Raw genomic sequence first — 21,954 nt, forward strand, 5'->3', positions numbered from 1 at the left:
GTAAACGTTCAGAATGTTGAGCTAGATTTAAGCAGAAAGAAAAGATTTACAGGTTGTTTCTAATGACATTGAGTAGCATGCATTACTATGCCAAGAAAGCTCGTATCTTCAACAACATGATATACTCTGCATTACTATGCAATCAACATGATAGACTCTGCATTACCATGCAATCCGAAAAACGAAACAGAAAATGCAGCAGGATTGTTGATTATACAAAAGCCCATTTGGACAACCCTCTCTATGAAGCAGCAAAATGTCGAACGATACATATCCCAATCTAAACTGAAATTCCGACGGAAATTCAAACAAAGGAACGTAGTGCGAGATTACTCAAGTAGTCAAATATGTAACAGCATCCAAACTGACATTGATAAACCAGCACAGAAATTTTACATAAATAGTTGAAAACAGAAGGATTATCCAGTGCCAAACAAAGCATTGATTACTACAATGGAACATCATAACAAAGAAAACTCCAAATTACCAATGAGGATTAGTGCCCTCCCTTGCAGCAGAAGGTGATCTTGATACGATACTAGCATGGCTTCCAAGCCTCGACACACTCCTTCCACCTTTAGGAGTAGTAAACCCTGGACTTGAACCTCGGTAACTGGCACGAAGAGTTTCATCAATAGAAGATGAGGACTTGCCCATTGCATTTCTTACAAACTTCTGAGCAGCAGGGGAGAGTGTCCTCACACTTGGACTGGCACTGCCACCTCTAGAAGGCGATGGCAGAGGTGGCTTGTGAAACAATTTTGACCTTTCCCTCAATTTGCGTGCAGCTTCCCTTGACAGTGAGTGAGCCTTTTCGTCTCTTACAGGCGGGCATGGGATCCTATATTGAGGCCCTTCACCGCCACCAATATCCACTGGATTGTCCTCAAGATCCAACCTCAGAGGTGTCCCTTCAATTTCACCCCATGTAATGAACGGTGATTCATCAACACCCGGTGCAGGCGAGGGTGTCTTCACAAAACGATAACCATTATCGGCTTTCTTCTCCGATTCCACATAAAACAGATTGGGAGTCTTTCTCAAATCATCCAAATCATACTTCTTCAACTTGTCCCCTTCTCTATCCATAATAACTGGGGTTGCACCTGCAACTGTGGTATAAAGAAACTCAGCCATAGCATCCTCCTTTGGCCTGGAATCCATCGTCTTCCCATTAAATCGCGTGTTGGGTCGATTAATTTCCTTCTCCAAACTCTTCATCCTATTCGCACGTTCCTCCTCTGTCAAGGGAGCCTCACCCCGATCAGCTGGATGGTACATCAGCAAATTCTTCGCCGTATACTTCCACCCATCCAATGTACTAGGCGGCTGATCTGACGTCCCATACCCATCTGTAATCCTATCCCTCTTCACATCCTCAATTGATTTAACGTCCTCCTTTTCGCCTTCCGTCAAATACTCATATCTCTCCTTCCTCTTCCTATTCACCTTCTCCAAAATATTCGAAAAACTATAATTGTCCTCACTAGTATACCGCCTTAAAAACTGATCAAGCGACAATGATCCCTCCACGCTATCATCACCGCCGCTAGACCCTACCTCACCAGACAATCCCACATTCGAAGCAACCGGGGTTTTACCATCAAATTCATCGGCAGGGGTATAACTACGCATAAAAGTCGAACCTGGGGTTCTACCATCAGGGTCAGGATTATGAGTTACCTTCTTTCCGCGGCGCTCGATGATCTTCAACTGGGCATCTCGGATCTGAACCGGGTCGCGCGTCTTGATCGCTTCAAGCCAGTCGAGCCTGTCCCGGAGCTTGGAAATATCGGGAAAGAAGTCCCTTTCGATGATCTTCTCGATCGCGGCGACATAGGTGTCCTCGTCGAGAACCTTGGGATGGCCTTTAGGGTTCTTGGGAGTGATTTGGGTGGAATTCGTAGGGTTTTGGACGGAAGCATCGGAATTTGCAGAGGGCGAAGGGGATGAGAGGTGGCGAGGAGAGTGACCTGGTGTGAGAAGCATTCTGCTTCTGGATTAGGATTGGGGTTTGGGACAAGGAGATGGTGGGATTGGAATGGGGAGAAATTGAGGGTTTTGGCAAGAATTAGAGGACGAATTTTGGGAATTAGGGTTTGAGGTTCGTGTGTGGATTGGATTGGAATTGGGGCTGATTTAGGAAAGCAGACGAAACGCGTGTGCTTGTGCTTGGCGGCGTATCTCCTGGCAACTGTTGTCTTATATGTTTTTATTTGCTTTATTATTTATTATTTATTTTAACAAAATGAAAATAAGTTTTAATATTTTGGCCTAATTATACTCAAATTTCACTTTATTTGAAAGAAGAAGATATATAAGTTCAAATTTCATAAATAATCATTGTTAAATAAAAAAAGTTGCTTCAATATATCTTTAAGCACACAATTTCTAAAATTTTAGCAATAAATATCGAGAAATTTCAACAAAAAAATTATTTACTCTAAAATTCACTTTTTGTTTATGTGTTAAACAACTACAAGAAACTATAATTATATTTTTTAGAAATTGCTTTAAATTGTATCTCTAGTATATTATCCTAACTCTTTAATTAAATGTAACTCCTATATGAACAGAAAACAGAGCAAGAGTGCCCGCAACTACAAGAAAAACGTGATATTCCCTCTATTGAGTTTGAATTTGTTATTTTTATTTCATATAGAGAGAACTTAATCCAACTTTTTACTTCTTAGTGATATTCTATTCCCAATATTTAAACGTGTCTCAAGCTCAATATCTCCTCTCCATCAATTTAAAAACCAAATTCAAATTAATGTCATTTTGTATTCTGGAAGCATGAGATAGGAAAAAGAAAATATAAATTTTTCTACCTTAAAAATGATTTTTATTTTATATTTGTTTTTTTAGTAAAATATTTGGTAATTCAATTAAAAAATGATTTTAAAATGGGCCCCGCTGCACGGCCTAATTACAACACCCGGGAAATGGCGTTATAGGTCCAAACTCCAAGAAAAAGCATATGGCCCACATGCCCAAGATTCGTACGGCTTATAACCAATCAAACCGCGGGACAGCCCAAGGAACAAAGATTCTTCCGTGCACCAAATCACAGGTAACAAATATCTCTCCTCCCCCTCTTTCTCTCCCCCACCCCCCCCATCGGATTAGACTTTTGGCAAAGACTCAGAGAGCTTCGACTCGTTTCTCTCACTGCCACCCAGCTCCTCCCTGCCTCCCGCCAGCTCAATCACCACCGCCGACGTGATCTACGGCTCTGATGTAATCTCCGGGCGCTGGCTTCCTGCGGAATTGGAGCAACTGATCGCGAAATTTATAGGGTTTGTAGTTTTCTCTCTTGGTACTGTGTATAGGGTTTGTACGAGTTCCAAAATTGATGCTTTTGAGATTAGTTTTTTATTTTTTTATAATTCTACTGTTTATTTTTTTTTTAAATCTAATCGACCTCAAATCATGTGCTTTGACTTTTTTTATTTGTTGTGATTTTTTAATTATTTGTTGTAGTTGTAGCACTTGATTAGCATATGCTCTGTTTGGTTGCTGAGAAAGTGCGAGAAAATTGCGTAATTGAGTCCATAATTTTCCATTGCTTTATTTTCATTTTCCTGGAACCTCACTGAACTGAGCTGAGCTAATCATTTGACTCAATAGTTAATTTGTTTAAAGTTATGAACTTGTGTTTTTTCGAGCTAAAATTTATATTTCTAGGTAAATTTTGGGTGGTATTTTTCTAATTTTTTTTCTCTCCCTTGTAAAATATGGACAAACAGCAGTATTGAAAAATTTGGTGAGCACGAACATCCTAAAACCGTAGCAAAATTTGAAATATTAGTGGCAAAACTGATTGACCTGCTCAAGTAATATGCTTAACCAAATTAAAACACTACGGATTAATTCATATAGTATAAAACTCACCCATTCACATTAATAACCGAGGACTAGGAGGAGTGTCGTCTTTCATTTCTTTATAAAACGGCAATTGTGGTGTTTGTGATCTTCGTTTAAGTATATTGGGACATTACCTTATGACTGCTCTGGCATTTTTTTCCAGGCCGAGATCAACTGTGATGTGTCATCCTGAGCTGAGTTGTAGGGTGTGATAAAGAATCAAGTTCACATGATTTCTCGAGGGGAAGATGGGACAGATAAAGTTGCTTCTGATGTATTACAAAAGAAAGAGAGTTCTGATAGTGAAATTAATGTGCCACATCAAACTCCTAATAAAGGGATCTATCCATTGCAATCAGATCATAAAGGAACTGCTCAATTTCTAACACCTGAGAAAGCGTCGCAGGTGCCTGATGGAGTTGTTAGTGCATCACAACCAAATCAAGAAGGAAGTGCTTCCTCTTTAACATCTGAGAAAACCCCGCAAACCCGTGAAACCACTGCACTTGCCTTGCGATCTGGTCAAGAAGGAACCACTCCATCTACTACACTTGAGAGAGTGTTAGACGATGGTTATCACTGGAGAAAATATGGCCAGAAATCTGTCAAGGGAAATTCATATGTAAGAAGTTACTACAGATGTACGCATCCAAAATGTGAAGTCAAGAGGCAAGTGGAACGTAAACATAGTGGCCAGATAACAGATACCATATACTTTGGTGAGCATGAGCATTCTAAAGTCCAAAGTGTCCCAGCAGCTGTTAGTTTTGTTGTATCCATTGTTGATGACGGAAGACCAGAAGTGGTTTTGGAAACTGATGGTGAAGGTGAGAATGAATCTTAGTTGTTATCTGATTATGGTTCTTACAATGCCAAATCCTGTTTAATTTATTTGATGACCTTGTATTTGAAGATAAATCGTCGAATGCGCATGGCCACGCATCTAACCAGATTGAGCCAGTAGATCCCCCACAGCTTTCAAGCGTTGCAGTTACTGAAGCCGTGCAGGGTGTGCTCGCTCAGTCAAATAGAACAAGAGATGGCGATCCTGACCCTAAAAGACAGTATGTTCTTGCAATAGCTATTTTGAATTTTCCTGTGCACTGGTATATAACACTTACCTTTGTTTAACTGATATTGAAAAAAAAAAATATCAGGAAGAAGGCAAAACATAAAGGCAACTCATTACCCGTGGTTGTTCAGACTTTGAGTGAGGTTGATATAGTGAGTGATGGGTACAGATGGCGCAAATATGGGCAGAAATTAGTGAAAGGCAATCCAAATCCAAGGTATAATCAGTTTGATGCTTCCATGTATTGACGATTTATATGAGGTGTGCACCAAATTTCCACTCTGCTCATTGGTTTGGAAATACAGAAATGCACTGATCACGTCTGATAGTTTCACTGCTTATACAGACTAAATTTCATTACGAACTTTGGCCTGAGAGCTGATTTTATCAGCTGATATGAAATTTAACCCTAATCTTTGTGCTCGATCTGGTAAAGAAAAATTTTAACTCATCATTGCAAGTTTGCAACTGCTATCATTAAACTGCAAATGTAATATGATGTGAAAGTATTTTACACGGTACATTCCACCCATGATCTGATTCTGGACTATGATCAAAATTGACGTTAGAGGCTAATGGTGCAATCCAATGTCTGTCATAGTGCCTTTTTTACAATTTCATCGAAAACTTGTGCAGTCTGAGACTTGCATGCGCAGTAATTGCGTTGATCACATTGGACATTCTTTTCCTTCGTGTAATTTGCGTATGCATCTCTAGTCTTGTATCTTGCTCTTGGGATAAACTGGAAGAATTAGATGTTATTACTTCTGAGACAATAGTGACTGTATCTATCAGCTTTGTTCAAACGTGCCCTGCTTCTTGTTTTATTTAGTTTGGTCTTGTTTAGTGTCAATGTCATATAATGATGTGAACGGAATCAATTTGTGTTTCAAAGTTTTCAGTTAATCTCTTTGGCATTTTTTTATTTGTCTTAGTTTCTTTGGTATACTGTGTTGCTGACTCTGCTCTGCTTCTGCACTTGCATTATGTAGGAGTTACTACAGATGCTCAAATCCTGGATGCCCCGTTAGGAAACATGTAGAGAGGGCGTCTCATGATTCGAAAGTGGTTATAGCCACATATGAGGGGCAACATGATCATGATATGCCCCCGACAAGGACTGTCACCCATAATACAGCAGCATCAAACGTGTTTACGACGGCCCGCATTAGTGAGTCTGGTGCTGTACCCAAGGGGAATGCTGTATGCCGTGATACTAGCCCAGAACATGAAGTTAAACCAAGCAAGCAACGGAAAACTAAATCACGTGATGTTGCTGGCTCTGATGTGGTCGTAGATTCTGATCTGAGCCCTGAAAGAACACTACATGAGAAGTTGGTTGCAAAAGCATGTACCACAAAAGAAAGCGAACCCCCTTACATGATTGTTTGTAGAGCAGATCAAATGAAAACTCTTGAGTTGGGAATTAAATCAGAAGGCGATGATATGGTTGTTTGCGATAATCTGCGTCCAGAAAGTAATCCATTGGAGCAAGAAAAGCCGAAAGCAGAACCCGTTGATAGTTAACCTGCAATGCTGGATCTAGATTCATCGACGCCCTAAATAATGTATCAATGCATCAATGCATCAGGACAGGCCCGGTGCTAGGGTTTATCTTATTCATTGTTCCTCTTGTTTTCGTTTCAGGAGAGGATGCTCTGGTGGAATGCCAATAATGATCAACAGAGGATTGGAAAATTAACAAAAGTTGTGTAAATTATTTATATAGATTGAATGACCTCAGAGATGTAGGGATTAGACTAAGGAAGGAGGACTCATGTCATGTTAGTACTTATATATGAAGGTTGTATCGCATAGTTTACTTGAATAATTCTGGGCTTGTGGTATCGATTGTTGCGGTTTAAACGCTATAGTTTACTAATTGTTGCGATTCAAGGACAATGGCACTAACCCTCCTCGAATGGACAAAATTCATAATCTGACCTAAATTAATCTACCTTAAAACCCAAGTAATTAGTGTATGATGAACATGGGGAAAAGAAATCTCCCAATCTCTTTCCTTCAGTTCTCTTTATTTGATGGTATTTAGACTTAAACTTCCTCAAAAAAGGAAGAAAAAAAAACATTTGGGCCAATCCAAGCTCTCTCTCTCTCTCTCTCTCTCTCTCTCTCAGTTACTGAGACAACCATGAAATGCCTCCTTATAACAGTTGGCGGCTTACAAGGGTATGAACACATGAAAAAACATGTTCTGTTCTATAAGCTTGCCTCCCCTCCATTCCGAAAAAAAAGCATCAATTCGTGCTCGGTTTGCACCTCCATGCACAAGAAGCAACCAAATCTCTGTTCTTCCAGCCAAGATAGAGTGCTCCATCCCGCTCTTCAAGTCGATATTTGTCAGAGTAGTTCTCTAGCAGCGTCTTGATGGTGGCATTTACCAATGAGCTTAGAGGGTATGGTGTAAATCCAGCCATTGCGAAGCGCAACCTCCATTTCCCAAGAAGTTCGTGTCTTTCCACCCTTTCAATGCCCTCACATGCTATTATGTTAACAACCTCCCTAGCCAAGCAGTGTTGCTCCACATTGATCCGCTCCTTGTGATCCCTCGGAAGAGTAACATCAATTGACTCAAACATAGCTGTGTAGTAATTTAGTGTTTCTACAAAGCGTGGATAAAATGCAGCAGTGTTTGTGTTAGATTCTTGCTCAACGAGGGTCACCACTTTCGGAGACAAGCTCTTAACCAACCTCAACAGCCTATCCCGATGGTTCTGAGTGCTGACACTCTCATCTGGCATGTGGTGCAGCATGAAAGCAAAGTTCACAGCCAAAGCCTCCCCAGGTCGAACACCAAGATGCCCCAGCTGAACGTCGCAGCCAGACATGGCTGCAGCATGAAACTCAAACGGCACCTTAAACGACTCAGCAAGTTTAGACAGCGCCTTTCCCACAATATTTAGTCCTCCCCCACGGGCATAAGCTGACATGGAGTCGTCAATACCTGTTATACGGATATGGGGTGGTCCACCAGGTCTGGATGCAAAAGCCTGGATTAGAGTGATCCACTGACTCCCCTGACCAATTTGGAAATCAATGATGTGAACTCGGTTCTCGTCCTTCATGGCTTCTGCAATGGCTCCATTTGCAGACATGTACCCAAACTTGAAGTAGGGACAAACCTCATAAAGAATGTGCATGTAAGAGAGGAGTTCGGACCTCGCTGGTTCTTTGCATCTCAGTGCTTTGTAAATGTTACTCCCCGAGGATGCCTTCCGTGCAACTAGTCCTTCCAGCAAGTATGCCCCCAACCTCTGAATCGGTTCACCTGAAACCGATACCATCTGGCGTAACTCATCCTTCATCCATTGTGCCATTAACAGATCATTATCAGCTACTGCTTTTGCGAAGAAGATGAGGACTTGCTTCAAATCCTTTTTAGAGATTGATTCCATAATCTGTCCCAAGCTGTCTGTGTCTGGCAGGGTATTGCTCGCTCCATTCGGGAAATTAATGCAATAGTTATCAAGAATGTTGGAATCAGGACCCAGCATTACAGTTTCTAATTGTTTCAGCTTGTACTTGAAGTCAGGTGCATCATCAGTTATGCAGGATCCGCTTATCGGAGAGCTGTAGGTCTGGTCAGGGGAATGATACCGCTCAGACGGATATGAATGAGAGTCTTGCTGTGACATCGGGCTTCCACTAGGTGAGAAGCTGACATTTGATGGGGAGTTATAAATGGTGTAGCTACCATTAGACCAGGAAGACTCCAAAGTGCAGTAGTGGAAACTCTGCATTGGGAGGTGGGTACTTTGGCTGCTCTCGTTGTAATGTAGCTGGGGGTCCAAAGTTTGGAACCGAGGCAAGCAGTAGGCTTCTACTTCTTGGATTGGCTGATAATGCAACCGGTTTGACATCCCTGAACTTCTCTGCTGCTTCGATGCTTGCATTGAAGAGTAGTCTCCTTGTTGACTCTGTTGCCAAAAAGTGTCTTTCTATTTGTGTTATCCAAACTTCGTCAGAGCTATAAAGGAACCTTCGAATTCGCTTGCCAGAAGCATTATCTGTATGACAATAAGAGACCTCGGTTACACAGATATATGGAACAAAGAGGGCACGACATAACACAGAACCAGCATAATCTGCAGAAAAGAAAAAAAAACGAGATCTGTGCAATACCACAAAGATAAGTGAAAAGCATGAGGAAAAATGATAAGATTTAGTCATTATGCAATTCGGAGTTAGGAGAGGCTGAAGTGGAGTTCTCGTAAATGGAAAAGACGGTGCATGATAGCCTAATAGTTCACTAACAATTTTAGTTGTAGAACAACTAAAGAAATTCGCATTAGCAAAATACAGGTAAATCTTTTGAGAACAATTTCACAACTTCAACATCAAACTTATTGATCTCAGCAGTTAAGAAAGCAAGTACAAAACCTGTTGTTTTAATTCCTTGGTGTTTCCAACCTGGAGTTTATTCACCAATAATCAAGTATAGCATACGAAAATAATCTAAAATGACGAACATGACACGTGAAAACCGGTAGAGAACCAATCCATCCAATCCATCAATATGATTATGCAATTAAAAGAGATTAAAAAGTTTCAAAAAAACATAAATTGACATTGATCATACAATTACTGGTGCAATATTAGCCTAATTTCTAGTAAACTATAAAACCAAATGATCTCAAATCTCAACGGTAAACTTCCAATTAACAAGATTAGCCATTCTCCCAACAACTCTCTTCTCTAACCCTTTAACCACTCTCTACTGCCACATTCTTTCCATTTCGACAACGAAAAAAAGTACGAAACTCTCCAGCCAAATGAATCACAAAAGAAATAACCGCGGTGAATTCAAATTAATACTTTAACTATAAAATCAGGAAGTTAAACAGATAATGACCATTTCACCACCAAATCATCATCCCAAAGCACTCAGGAAAACAGAAACAGCTTAGTGCTCGTTTGGAAGTCCTTCTAAAATGACTAAAAGCGCTTTTGTTAAAAATATGTTTTGAACCAATCCTTAGGAAAAATGCAAGTGAATCCTGAAAACGCACGTGAAGTGCTTCTTACAAGAAGCACATAACTAGTGCTTTTGAAACCCAAAAATATTTTCACTAAAAGCGCTTTCAGTCATTTAAAAAACGCTTCCAAATGAGTCCTTAATTTTTGGCTCCAACACCATTGAATTCGAACCCAAATTTTCGATTTTTGAGAAACCCCATTGGTTTTAAGCCAATGATAAAGTTTGAAACTTTCCACAAACAATCAAATGTATAGTTCATAAAGCAAAAGGGACACCAAATCTCAACAAAAACAAGAGTTTCATACTTGAAGCTTCAGTCTTTCCAGAAAGAGAAAAAACACAGATATCGAAAACAGAGCGCCATGAAATCCACCAAAAGGAGAGCAAAGTTTGTATATAATATACCTTAAAGCAACATCACCAACCCATTTCAAGTAACAGAGAATCCTCCATGAAAACACAACTCAGAGCTCAAAACATTCCCAAAAAGGAAATGACTGGTTTGCAACACCACCAGAATTGCCAATTTAAAACAGAGGATTTGAATGGAAAAATTAGTAAATGATGACTTCCAATTTGAAAATACCAAGTCTTTGGTTGAAAGGAATAGGAATACCTTGTTTGAAGGAATTTGAAGCTTGAAATTCCACCCAAGACCAGTCTTTTTCTGACAGTGGGAGTGACTCGGCGAGAGAGAGAGAGAGAAGAAGAAGAAGAAGAGAACCCACCTGTGGAATATAAAAAATTCTGACTTGGAAAAAGCCCTTTAAATATTGTGAAATTACATTACTACCAGTGGGATTTGTTTGTCAGCAAGTTGTATAACCCTTTACTGCAACAACCATATGGTCAATGTCCAACCTAACACCTGAAAATCAGAAATGCGATCATATTAATTAGAACGGATGTGCGAATGTGCTCTTGATGTGCAATTTTGTTCAAATTCTGCTTCCTATGATTTAATTTTCTTTAGCAAATCCTATGATTTAATTTGGCTTACGATTGTATAAAATAAGATACTAATAATGAGACCAGCATACTCTTTTTCATGATCAGTCGAAGTAACGAATATCAGAATTTTAGTGGGCCGTAATAATAAAGTTATTCTATCACTTACAATATCTAAGCGCATATTTAAGTTTGCTCGAAATTGATTTTACCAATATACCCTTTTGATTAGTATAACTAAGCCATGTGTTGCTTGCTTGTACTTGAATTGATCATTTTAGTCTTTTAGATGAGCTGGTTTATTTTCCCTCTCACATGCACATGGAGCAAGTCAGCATGACATCAACTAATCCAACGGACTATTTCAGTTTTGTTACTGGTTCTTGGATCTTCGTCAAGCAAGCCAGCCATGCTCCTCACTTGCAAATTCCTTCTATATACAGAATATGTTGGTTGGTTGATCTAAATATTATGGTCAAGGTTTTACAAGACCCTAGGGATGGCCACGGTAGGCTGGGGTCTAGTGCCTAAGCTGTTAGACGGGGAAGAGGCCTAGACGGATTTAAGTAAATTTATTATATATTGTATAAAATGCAAAATAAAAGTTATTGATTTTTCTATCTAAGTGAGGTTGCAACCTAGGAGGGTGCCTAGGAGGGTTTAGGCAGGTTTAGGCGAGCTAGGCGGGTTAAACGGGTCTCACGCACTTTCTTAATTTTCAAACGCTTAGGGACTAATCGAGGCAGTGGCCAGCGGCGTAGGCAATGCTAGGCAAGGATTTTTAGAACAATGACTATGATCCCAACTCCAAAATCAACCTCATTCCCGTGTCGTGTTAACGGTCTAAATAAGTCCACCAGCATATGTCCAACGAACATAAGACTACTATTTATAGCGTTATTCACAAGCTAATATCATCCCTATTCATGTGTCGTGTTAACGGTCTGAATGAGTCCACGAGCATATGTCCAACTAACATAAGATTGCAATTAGCATTATTCACAAGCTAAATTCAATTTAATCTAGAAGTAGTGGACTAATTTTGGTGTTAGCGGAAGGGTAGCATGGTAAGGTTCAGGGTTTAGTGGGTCCTAATTACCAAGTTATATATATGAGAAAGTGATACACACGTTATATTAAAGTGACACACACAAGCTTAATCTAAATATTATGGTCAAGGTTTTACAAGACCCTAGGGATGGCCACAGTAGGCTGGGGTCTAGTGCCTAAGCGGTTAGACGGGACCTAGAAGAGGCCTAGACGGATTTAAATAAATTTATTATATATTGTATAAAATGCAAAATAAAAGTTATTGATTTTTCTATCTAAGTGAGGTTGCAACCTAGGCGAGTGCCTAGGAGGGTTTAGGCGAGCTAGGCGGGTTAAACTGGTCTCACGCACTTTCTTAATTTTCAAACGCTTAAGGACTAATCGAGGCAGTAGCCAGCGACGTAGGCAGTGCTAGGTAAGGATTTTTAGAACAATGACTATGATCCCGACTCCAAAATCAACCCCATTCCCGTGTCATGTTAACGGTCTAAATAAGTCCACCATCATATGTCCAACGAACATAAGACTACTATTTATAGCGTTATTCACAAGTTAATATCATCCCTATTCATGTGTCGTGTTAACGGTCTGAATGAGTCCACGAGCATATGTCCAACTAACGTAAGATTGCTATTAGCATTATTCACAAGCTAAATTCAATTTAATCTCGAAGTAGTGGACTAATTTTGGTGTAAGCGGAAGGGTAGCATGGTAAGGTTCAGGGTTTAGTGGGTCCTAATTACCAAGTTATATATATGAGAAAGTGATACACACGTTATATTATATATATTAGAAAGTGACACACACGGTTGAGCATGGAGAGAACCTTATTATGGTAATTAAAGTGATAAATTAAGATGACGTAGGAAAGTTCAAAGTAGTGCCTCCACTTGACCTTCTCTTTGTCTTTCCTAAATAGAGATTGAGATTCTCTTCGGATCTCACACTCCAGAGTTCACAAACAAATGAATTCAAATCACTCAGTTTAAATTATTCAATTTTCATTAGCTTAATCTATTGGCGCCTTACATACAATCTCTCTCTCTCTCTCTCTCATAAACAGTATGAATTTTTTGGTCAGTGAACTTTGGAGTGTGAGATCCAGAAGTGATTTAAATCCCCTAATTAGTTTCATTCATCCTATCTATAAAAAATGATGCCCGTCCCTGCAGAATTTGTATCTGCAATCTAATTTATTTGGTCAGTGAACTTTGGAGTGTGAGTTCCGGAAGTGATTTAAATCCCCTAATTAGTTTCATTCGTCCTATCTGTAAAAAATGATGCCCGTCCCTGCATAATCTGTATCTGCAATCTAATTTATTATATTTTATGCTGATATTTTTAATCCCACGTTGCTCTTTTAAATTGCAAACATAACTACTTTTGATCGGAGTTCTCTGGTTTACTTTTTCTAAAAAATGATGTGATTTTGATTTATTAATGATGTAAATATATATATATAATTTTTTTGTGAAAAATATAAATAATATGTTAATATTATTATGTATCTCGCTTTTTTGTGAAAAAATATAAACAATATGGGTGTTCTCCTATTTCATTTCAAATTGAAGGTGCAAAGTGCAATGCACTTTTTCATACTTAATTGAATTTTCAACTTTAAGTTTGGATGAACCAACCAAAGCGACTAAAACGTTAAAAGTTTGAGGGTTTTGAAATGTTTATTTTCTGGGTTATCATTTAAACATCAATTCTACTTCAAATCAACTAACTTTGAAATTGTTAGTCATCCAACACTTATCAAATGAAAAAAAAAAACTATGTTATTCAAACCCTAAAATTCCTTACTCGTTGCTGGGACTTAGGTATTCGAAGTACTTATTTTTGGTCAAGCACTTTATGCGCATGCTAATACATAAAATACAATATTTATTTGAAAGTTGGAAGATTATGACTGCAGAAATCACAATTTCAAAAAATGAGGATTAGGTGTAGAGCTCACTCCACATTGAATTTCAACGATTCGAACTGTCTACTTTGTTAGTCTCGATTCATAGATCATCCTTGTAAAAATTCAATTCAATCCGAAATTATTTGCCTATTTAATTATCAAGATCAAATTTCATTGTTTCTTATATAACAAAGTATTCGTTAATTTCTTTGAATCCAATTAGATGTCTTAAATATTTCCGATTTGACTAATATTTTGCAAGGATCATTAAAATTCGATATAGTGTGGACCCCACAACTAATTCCCATTATATATATATATATATATATATATATATATATATATATATATATCAATTAAAAGTTATGATATTAACAAGGGAACTTTAACGGAAAGCACCTAATACTGTTCACTTTAACGAAAAACCACATTTTTACACTAAAAAGTCAATCCTAATACTATTCACTTTACCCTTTATTTTGTCCTTATCATTAAAACTCAAAGTTTTCAAGCCCTTTTCATTAGTTTTCCTTATTAACAATGGAGTAGGATTATCTCCCCTCTTTTTTTCCCTCCCCTTCCCTTCCCTTCCCTCCTATTTGAACGGTCATGGTTAAACCACGTCAACATCTTATATTAATTTTTTATGGCAAGAGAAAGACAAAATAAGAGAATGTGAGATGAGGGGGTGGAAAATGATGGAAAGATGAGGGGAGAGAATCCTAGTCCATTAACAATACGTCAATCAAATTTATTGGAATTATAAATAGGTCAATGAGACTTTAAGATACATTAAAACACCTCAATCTAATTAAAATTACAAATGATGTCATTATCAATTAAAACACCAAACTTTTCCATCTCCCTAATTGTAAATTGCGCAGCAGCCATAAAGCAGTCTCAAACTTCAACCTCCTCACCTCCCACCTTCAACCTCCATCACCTTCCACCACCTTCATCATCCGAGTAACGATTCCGACGAACAATTCGCATTTGCGACTAAAAAATCACGATCAAGGTAATTTGTTTCTTCCTATTTTATTCTTGTTCTTCAATTTTTACGTTTTAGGTTATTTGAGTTGTGTTTTTGAGAGATTTGGAGTAATTTTGCACAATATACCTTTTGGTTTTGAATTTGAGCTTGTTTGGATGTTAAAATTGGTTTGGGCATATAACAATTTTAGTCTGTTTCGGCATATTTGTTGGCTCTGTGTATGTTTATTCATGGTGGTTATGTCATTTAGTTTAATCGTCGCCTCCCGTGTTCTGTAATTTTACATTTAGATTCAAATAGGTTTGTGGATTCAGTTACTGCAACGCAGTCTTATTCTGTGGATTCAGACACTTTGTTGCAGTGCCTGTTTCCTATTCTATGATTGTGCATTGATATTCAAATAGGTTTGTGGAATCAGACACTACGACGCAGTGCCTATTTCCTATTTTGTGGATTCAAACACTTTGTTGCTGTATCTGTTTCCTGTTCTGGGATTCTGCATTCGTTTTCAAATAGGTTTGTGGATTTGTTGCAGTGTTTGTTTCTTGATCTATGAATTCAGACACTTCATTGCAGTGTCTATGTCATGTTCTGTGCTTTTACGTTGATGGATTTAGACATACAATATTAATATCGCTAACACAAACTTTTTATATTTTTTTCTTTTACAGTTGAAACATGTCCCAAAAAAAAGTTAAAGGGATACATAAACAAGTGAAAGAGAAAATGATGGATATTATTGATTTGCACTCGGGAGGATATTACTGATTTTCACAATGGAAAGTGTTGTTAGTTTTATGTAGCCTCTCATGGAAAATTTGGTTCTAGTTAGGCCGTTTTGTGATCTATATTTTATAAGCCATATATATCTCTACTGGCCATATATATGGTTCTAATTAATATGAAAAAGATTTCCATGGGGTCAACCTTACTTTTTGTGGTTACGAACCCTTATCAGGTTCTACCTTGAGGAGCTAATAAGATTTGGAGCTGGGCAACGAGTTTTGATAGGAAGTAGATAAGAATTAGAGAGGGAAGAACATAAAAAAAGAAATAAAGTCAAGAGAGAAGGGTATAAGGGTATAATAGTTATTTTCTAACTCGCTTAAACCCATGTGACATGCTTCATTGACATATGAATAATTATTATAAATATTTGATTGATTATGTCCTAAAAGAAAATTGAGTATTGATTTATGACTAATTAGTAAAGATTTTATTGATATATATATATGCACGAGGGAAAAGAAGTAGTCTACTTTGTAGTTGACGGCTAAAACTCGGGTCTTGGTTCTTTATGACAGCTTTGCGCGTGTTAGAAAGTAGAACTCCATTTGTAGTTTTATGATTAAGTTTTATGAGTAGTTTGACTTGCCTAATCCTTCACCTCCCTCATTAAAAAAAGAGATAAACCCCGAAAGACTTTCATCAATGTTTATCCTTCCTGCAAGTGATTCTCATCCCTACATATGATTTAAGATTTATGTAAATCTGCATAATCAAATTTGCAAAAGAAGTTGAGCAAAAAGGGAATCTTGTTGCTTCCTTGTCCCCTCTAATGGCCCCACCAACTCTTATCTTCAGTCACCCTTTCTTCATTCCCCCATTTGGCATTTTGTTTTTGTTTAGAGAGAGAGAGAGAGAGAGATGGGTATTATTTTGCTTCAAGTAAGTATAAGCATTAGCTCATGGCTCAAGGGAAAAGGACCTCTAATCTTCTCAAGTGGTTTTATTTTTGTGCTTTCATCGTTTGCATCCAATAAATTGACAAATCGAACATTGATACATGCATCTACATATAGGATATCACTTTCGAGCGACGATGTTCGCAAATCAAGATTTATATGAGCATCATGTCTCGAAGCCTCATTTAATAATTAAAATATTTCATTTTTAATAGAAAGTAAACGTAATCCAACATCCATAACATATAGATATAGGATATCATTTTTTAGCAAAGTTCTAAAAGACGTTAGGCGTTAGTTAGGCAATGGGCTGGGACCTAGCGCTTAAGCGGCTAGGCGGGGTCTAGGCAGGTGCCTTGGCGGACTAGGCAAATTTAATAAAATCTATTATATTTTGTGTAAATAAATGTCTATTTATACTAAAAATATATATAATTTCATCATAAACTACAAAATAAAATAATATATATTATGAGATATTGGAACATAATGAAAACATGAGAAACAAGCATATAATGTGTGTTCATTTAAGTATTCAACAAGTCTCTTGCAATTTATTGACAAAAATAAAATGCAAAAAGTTATCTATTTTCTATCTAAGTGAGTCGCAACCTAGGCGGGGCGCCTTAGTAGGTCTAGGTGCCCTTTCTTAAATTTGAAACACATGAGCATTAATCAAGACGATGATCAGCTGCCTAACACCTAGACGAGATCTAGTCGGCGTTAAGCGAGAATTTTTAAAACAGTGCTTTTGAGTGAGAATATTCACAAACATCTTGTCTCGAAACCGCATTTAATAATCAAAACAGTTCATTTTCTATAAAGTGTACACGCAGTCTAGCATCCATAACGTATAGATACAAATCGCACATAAGCAAAACTATTCAACATTTGTTTGAAGTAATGATTTTTGTGGACCCCAATACTAGACCTAGCTAGCAGCTAGCTAATTGTAGGTGGTAGTTGGGAGTTCCTACAGTATTGGAGTTTGAAATTAATATTGTCTTCTAATTAACCAAAGCTTTCAATAAAAACATTTGATTTTGGACTATGGAAGTTAAACAAAACTTAACAAATTTAAGGGTGCAATTATTTGCCTAAGTTGTATCCTAAAACGTCCCTAGGATTGTACCTAAAAAACCTCGTACAATTTGGTCCCATTGAGGAGGAAGTCTATCTACGATATGTCATATCTCCTTGGACAGAGTACATTTATCCGTCGTCTACATTTGGATGACTATATGTCGTTGGCATAAACTAGTATTACAACATATTAACGATTAATAATCGCTCATGAGAGCACAAAGAATTGGTTGTAGCATCAATCGTTTCGCTACTTTCCATGAAGCTAAGTAAGGGTGGGCGCAGGTCGAGTCGGGTCTATTTTTTGTAGATCCGGATTCGACTTTTTTTTTTAACAAGTCCTGAGCCAGTTCGGGTTTATATATTTTATTAGTAGAACCGGCTCCTTTGGATCCGTTTGATATGGTCTAGTACCTACGGATCGAATGGAACCGTTTTCAATCATATGTTGTAAAACAAAACAACAATATAAAACAATTTCTATGTGTTTCTATTACGAAAGAATTACTTCTAACAAAACCAATACCAACAAATGTTATAAAAAGATTCTTAAGACTCTTTGTTTGAAGAAGTTTGATTGTTGTTTTACTTCTTAGGGTTGGACATATATAAAATTATGGTTCATGTGTTTCATTGTGAACCACTTATAAAATGACAAGTGTTAAGACAAATCCTTAAACGGTCAGGACCGAGTTACACACACATAAGAAATATGGACTCAGCTTTGGACTCAGTTTTACACAAACCGAGTCCAACTTAGACAGTTAAAAATTAAACAAGAAACAGGTAGTTTTACATCGGGCCGAATAATACTATCCGAATTCACAAGTCCAAAGACCCATATGCCCATCCCCAAAGGTAAGTGAGTGACCAGCAAAAGCATAATGAAACCTTGACTTTGTTGTATGTTCATTCCCTATCATCACGCCGACCATGTCACTGCTTTTGGGAGATTGACAGCACCAATTGTTTAATGTTCTGCCTTTGCATGCTTTGTATTTTTCAATTTTTGTCCTCATCTTCTCATCTTCCCCCAAAGTTGCAGGCTTTGCCTTTGCCTTTGCAGACCCTTCAAACTTAAAACTGGTCCAAACCCCAATTTTGTTTTGCATTTTAGGTCACATGTAGGTCCCCTCCATCTACCCTTTTCGATTTCCTAACACAAGAACTTGATTTTTGTCTAAATTTTTGGACCTGGTTGTTGGATTATCTTACTCGATGTCGCTTGAGATCTTTATCTATTTGATTAATATAAGGGACAAGGTAAAAACAACATGTCCATGAAAAAAGTAATGAACCTAAAATTTGCATGTGTATTAATATTGAAGCACGAGCCGTCAAAAGAGCATTCACTACTGCATTTGAAGTTTTGTGTTCAATCTCCTTTCCATGTCATTGCTTGTATAAAAGGTCAGTCGAAGGACACAAAACACAAAAGCAATGCACTGTGTTAGTTAGTGAGAGCATAACCAGGAACCAAAGCCCTCAAATGTTGGAGCCCAAAGGCCCAATTTCACAGAAGCTCAACTTCTTATGACGAAGGAGCTACTTGGAGTCTTGCACCTGCAGTAGTGCTTTGAATTTTGAATTCAAACATAAGAGGTCTTGGCACATTGAGTTTACCATGAATTGAATTCATTTTTCATTGAGAAATTACAGAATATGAGATATTCTTTGATGTTTCTGTTGAAAACTGTAAGAATCCGACGTCGAAAATTTAACAAAACAAAATACAATGCTTAATGGTGCCTAAGACTCTTAAGAAACGAGAAGATATTCGGTGGGGTTGCACGGCTAAGACATCTCTCGCACTGTATGAGACCAAAATACATAATCTTATATATTTATGAGGGTCTTACGAATGACCCGATCAGGTGCCCCTACCAAGTTTTTCTCTTATGAAACAACTAATCACGTTTGGCAACCAAATCTTTCACATCACATGGCCAACCACTAACATTTGTATGGACATGTCACATGCTCCTTTCTTCACTCTTTGTGGGTTTATGCTGAAAACAGAAAGAAAAAAGATAATCAAGTACTTACTGGGATCAAGTTCTGCAATTAGAGCAGCACCCTTGAAGTAGCAAGATCCCCACCTTTGTGTTTGAATCTTTGGAAGTAGCTGTTGAATGCATAGGAAGCATGGTCTTTCAGAGTGTTTGGGAAATAGCAAGCTTGGTTCACCCGAATCTTGCTACAATCTGCACCTCCTCCTCCCCCACAAGCCCAATCCATTGCCGCCTGCAACTCGTCGTCCGGCGTCTGCTCGTCGGTGATGCACCATTGCTCGAACTCCGCAGCTGAAAAATCTAGTATTGTGCGCTCACACACACGCATTAAGTGACAATGGTAGTAGAATACAATTTATACATATTAACTAGTTCCACCTTTTCATGAAGTATTTTTTAGGGTTCTATGGAGACTGAATTTATATGCATCATACATGGACGTGAAGCTCAAAAGTTGTGTGATTAGGTTACCTGATTTGAGTGGAGCAACTTAGAGAACGAGCAGTGCAGTTATTACCCTCATAAGAAAATTCGACATTTGAGAGGGAGAGAGAGAGACAGAGAGACAGAGAGAGAGAACCTATCCAAATGAAAGTCTCAGTGGTCAGGACCAGATCCACCTCCATATATGTTATGTGTTGATAAATGCTAACGAGACTCTCTTAAAAGTGAGATCTCTATTCTCTATGGACTCTTTGTTATTTCAAATTTTTTACATAATGTCTTATAATGCTGGCACAGAAATTAACATTAAACTGTGAGGTGACAGAAAATTTATAAATAATCTCACTTTAAGAAAGCTCTTATATTTCTCATTATGTGTTAGGGTAAAACTTTGGAAATTTGTGCTTTTCAAGATCTCTTTTGACAATTTAGCAGATGCAAGAGGAGGACACCTTGCCGTGTTATGAAGACAAAAAATTGATTTCGGGTAAACATAAAAACTGATACAGGGCATAAGGGGGTTTATTCAAAGGAGGCAGACTCTCTGCCCTCCCATTTGCCCTCCTGTTTTGTGTGGTCACGGTTAAGCCACGTCAACATTTTATATATTTTTTTTATAGAGATAATATGACAAAAATGAATAGTAATATAAAATATTGACTTGACTTAACCGTGACCAGACAAATAGAAGGGCACGAGAGGGCACGAGAGGGCACAGAAAGTGGGAGGGCAGAGAATCTGCCTCCTTATTCAACAAGGCTTTTAGTATTTTGGTGTTTGACCATTTCAGCAATAATTAAATTGAATATTTATGTATCTTAGGTTATGTTTTAGGGGGTGTATTCAATAAGGATTCTAATAAATGGAGTATGCGGATTTTAATGGATTCACAGAGTACGTGAATTTTAACAGAATTCAATATGAATTTTGCTGTGAAGTTTAATATTTTGTAGCATTTTGGTGTCTTGTAAGTGGTGTTTTAATTAGGTGACTGGGTGGAGACTTGGTCATTGTTACTGAATATGCTTTGGTGGCTTAAGAACATCTCCAACAAACGTGTCAAATGTGATATGGAATGCCATGTGGGACAAAAAAACAGCAACATTTCTTCCAACCGAAACGTTATAAGCTGACACGTGAGATTCATACTTTCAACTACGGGCCACCCTACCCAGACCAACAAGACTTGTCCACATTTGGGAAGCAAAGTCACGCCTAAGTGGGTAAACAATTCAACATATATCCACCAACGTCAAACACAACAAAGCCCGTTCAGGGAGCTTTATATTTTCTTTTTGTGGCGTTATATTTCCTTTTGCAATTAGGGTTCTTATTTCAGAGAGAATAAATATGCTTCCCGGCATATAACCAGTTTAGCTCAGTATGTGGTTGTCAAATTGTTGATTACTCTTAAAGCCGTTCGTGTTACTTGAAGCTCAAGCAACCGCAACCGCAACCGCATTCGTTCTCCATCTCTCTCTTGCGTTACGAATAGATTCTCGAGAGATCAAGTATCAATGTTATGGCTGTTTTAAGAAAATGCTAAGACGCAGGTGCCCATGCAAGGCCTGTAACTGTGATGAGAAAATAAGGAAGAAGTGGCGGCAATGGCGACTGGCGAGGGCCACCTTTAGACAGAGAGATTTTAACCTTTTTTTTTCCCCTCTTTCTTCTGCAAAATGTTAATCTTAATTCAGTTTTATGTTGTATTACGTTCAAGTAGTACCCAAATAATGGGCTCGGATACAGATTATGTTTGATTGTGGTCGTGCGGGAATTTTAGTTGTTTGTGCGGTTTTTGTCTGCTTTAGTTTAGCTTCTTTGAGTTCTTGCTCTTATAGTTTTAGTGAGCATCATAAAAAGTAGCTACGTACGGATACTGAAACTTTGATGA

General features: G+C 38.0%; 4 protein-coding genes and 1 long non-coding RNA gene across 5 annotated transcripts; 2 read left to right on the forward strand and 3 right to left on the reverse strand.

The window, feature by feature from the left end:
• Positions 1 to 350: 350 nt before the first annotated feature.
• On the reverse strand, positions 351 to 2,182 carry LOC126610782 (uncharacterized). The gene has a single exon (XM_050278909.1). The coding sequence runs from the start codon at positions 1,987 to 1,989 to the stop codon at positions 484 to 486; it is 1,506 nt and encodes a 501-aa protein (XP_050134866.1). The 5' UTR covers positions 1,990 to 2,182; the 3' UTR covers positions 351 to 483.
• A 920-nt stretch (positions 2,183 to 3,102) lies between these two features.
• Positions 3,103 to 6,770, forward strand: LOC126610791 (WRKY transcription factor 1-like). Its single transcript, XM_050278922.1, has 5 exons — positions 3,103 to 3,299; positions 4,031 to 4,694; positions 4,781 to 4,931; positions 5,025 to 5,156; positions 5,932 to 6,770. Exons 2-5 carry the CDS (start codon positions 4,097 to 4,099, stop codon positions 6,464 to 6,466), a joined length of 1,416 nt encoding a protein of 471 aa, XP_050134879.1. The 5' UTR covers positions 3,103 to 3,299; positions 4,031 to 4,096; the 3' UTR covers positions 6,467 to 6,770.
• Positions 6,771 to 6,913: 143 nt separating this feature from the next.
• On the reverse strand, positions 6,914 to 10,663 carry LOC126610790 (scarecrow-like transcription factor PAT1). Its single transcript, XM_050278921.1, has 2 exons — positions 10,552 to 10,663; positions 6,914 to 8,964 (listed from the first exon to the last, which is right to left on the reverse strand). The coding sequence occupies exon 2, from the start codon at positions 8,848 to 8,850 to the stop codon at positions 7,195 to 7,197; it is 1,656 nt and encodes a 551-aa protein (XP_050134878.1). The 5' UTR covers positions 8,851 to 8,964; positions 10,552 to 10,663; the 3' UTR covers positions 6,914 to 7,194.
• Positions 10,664 to 14,665: 4,002 nt separating this feature from the next.
• Positions 14,666 to 15,767, forward strand: LOC126612029 (uncharacterized). The gene is made up of 2 exons (XR_007618948.1): positions 14,666 to 14,860; positions 15,508 to 15,767. It is a non-coding gene; the product is annotated as an uncharacterized LOC126612029 (long non-coding RNA).
• Positions 15,768 to 19,222: 3,455 nt separating this feature from the next.
• On the reverse strand, positions 19,223 to 20,209 carry LOC126610130 (glucan endo-1,3-beta-glucosidase 12-like). Its single transcript, XM_050278112.1, has 2 exons — positions 19,704 to 20,209; positions 19,223 to 19,613 (listed from the first exon to the last, which is right to left on the reverse strand). Exons 1-2 carry the CDS (start codon positions 19,942 to 19,944, stop codon positions 19,609 to 19,611), a joined length of 246 nt encoding a protein of 81 aa, XP_050134069.1. The 5' UTR covers positions 19,945 to 20,209; the 3' UTR covers positions 19,223 to 19,608.
• Between the last annotated feature and the right edge of the window lie 1,745 nt (positions 20,210 to 21,954).

Source organism: Malus sylvestris, chromosome 17 (genome assembly GCF_916048215.2).
Source record: "Malus sylvestris chromosome 17, drMalSylv7.2, whole genome shotgun sequence".
Classification (NCBI taxonomy): Eukaryota; Viridiplantae; Streptophyta; class Magnoliopsida; order Rosales; family Rosaceae; genus Malus; species Malus sylvestris.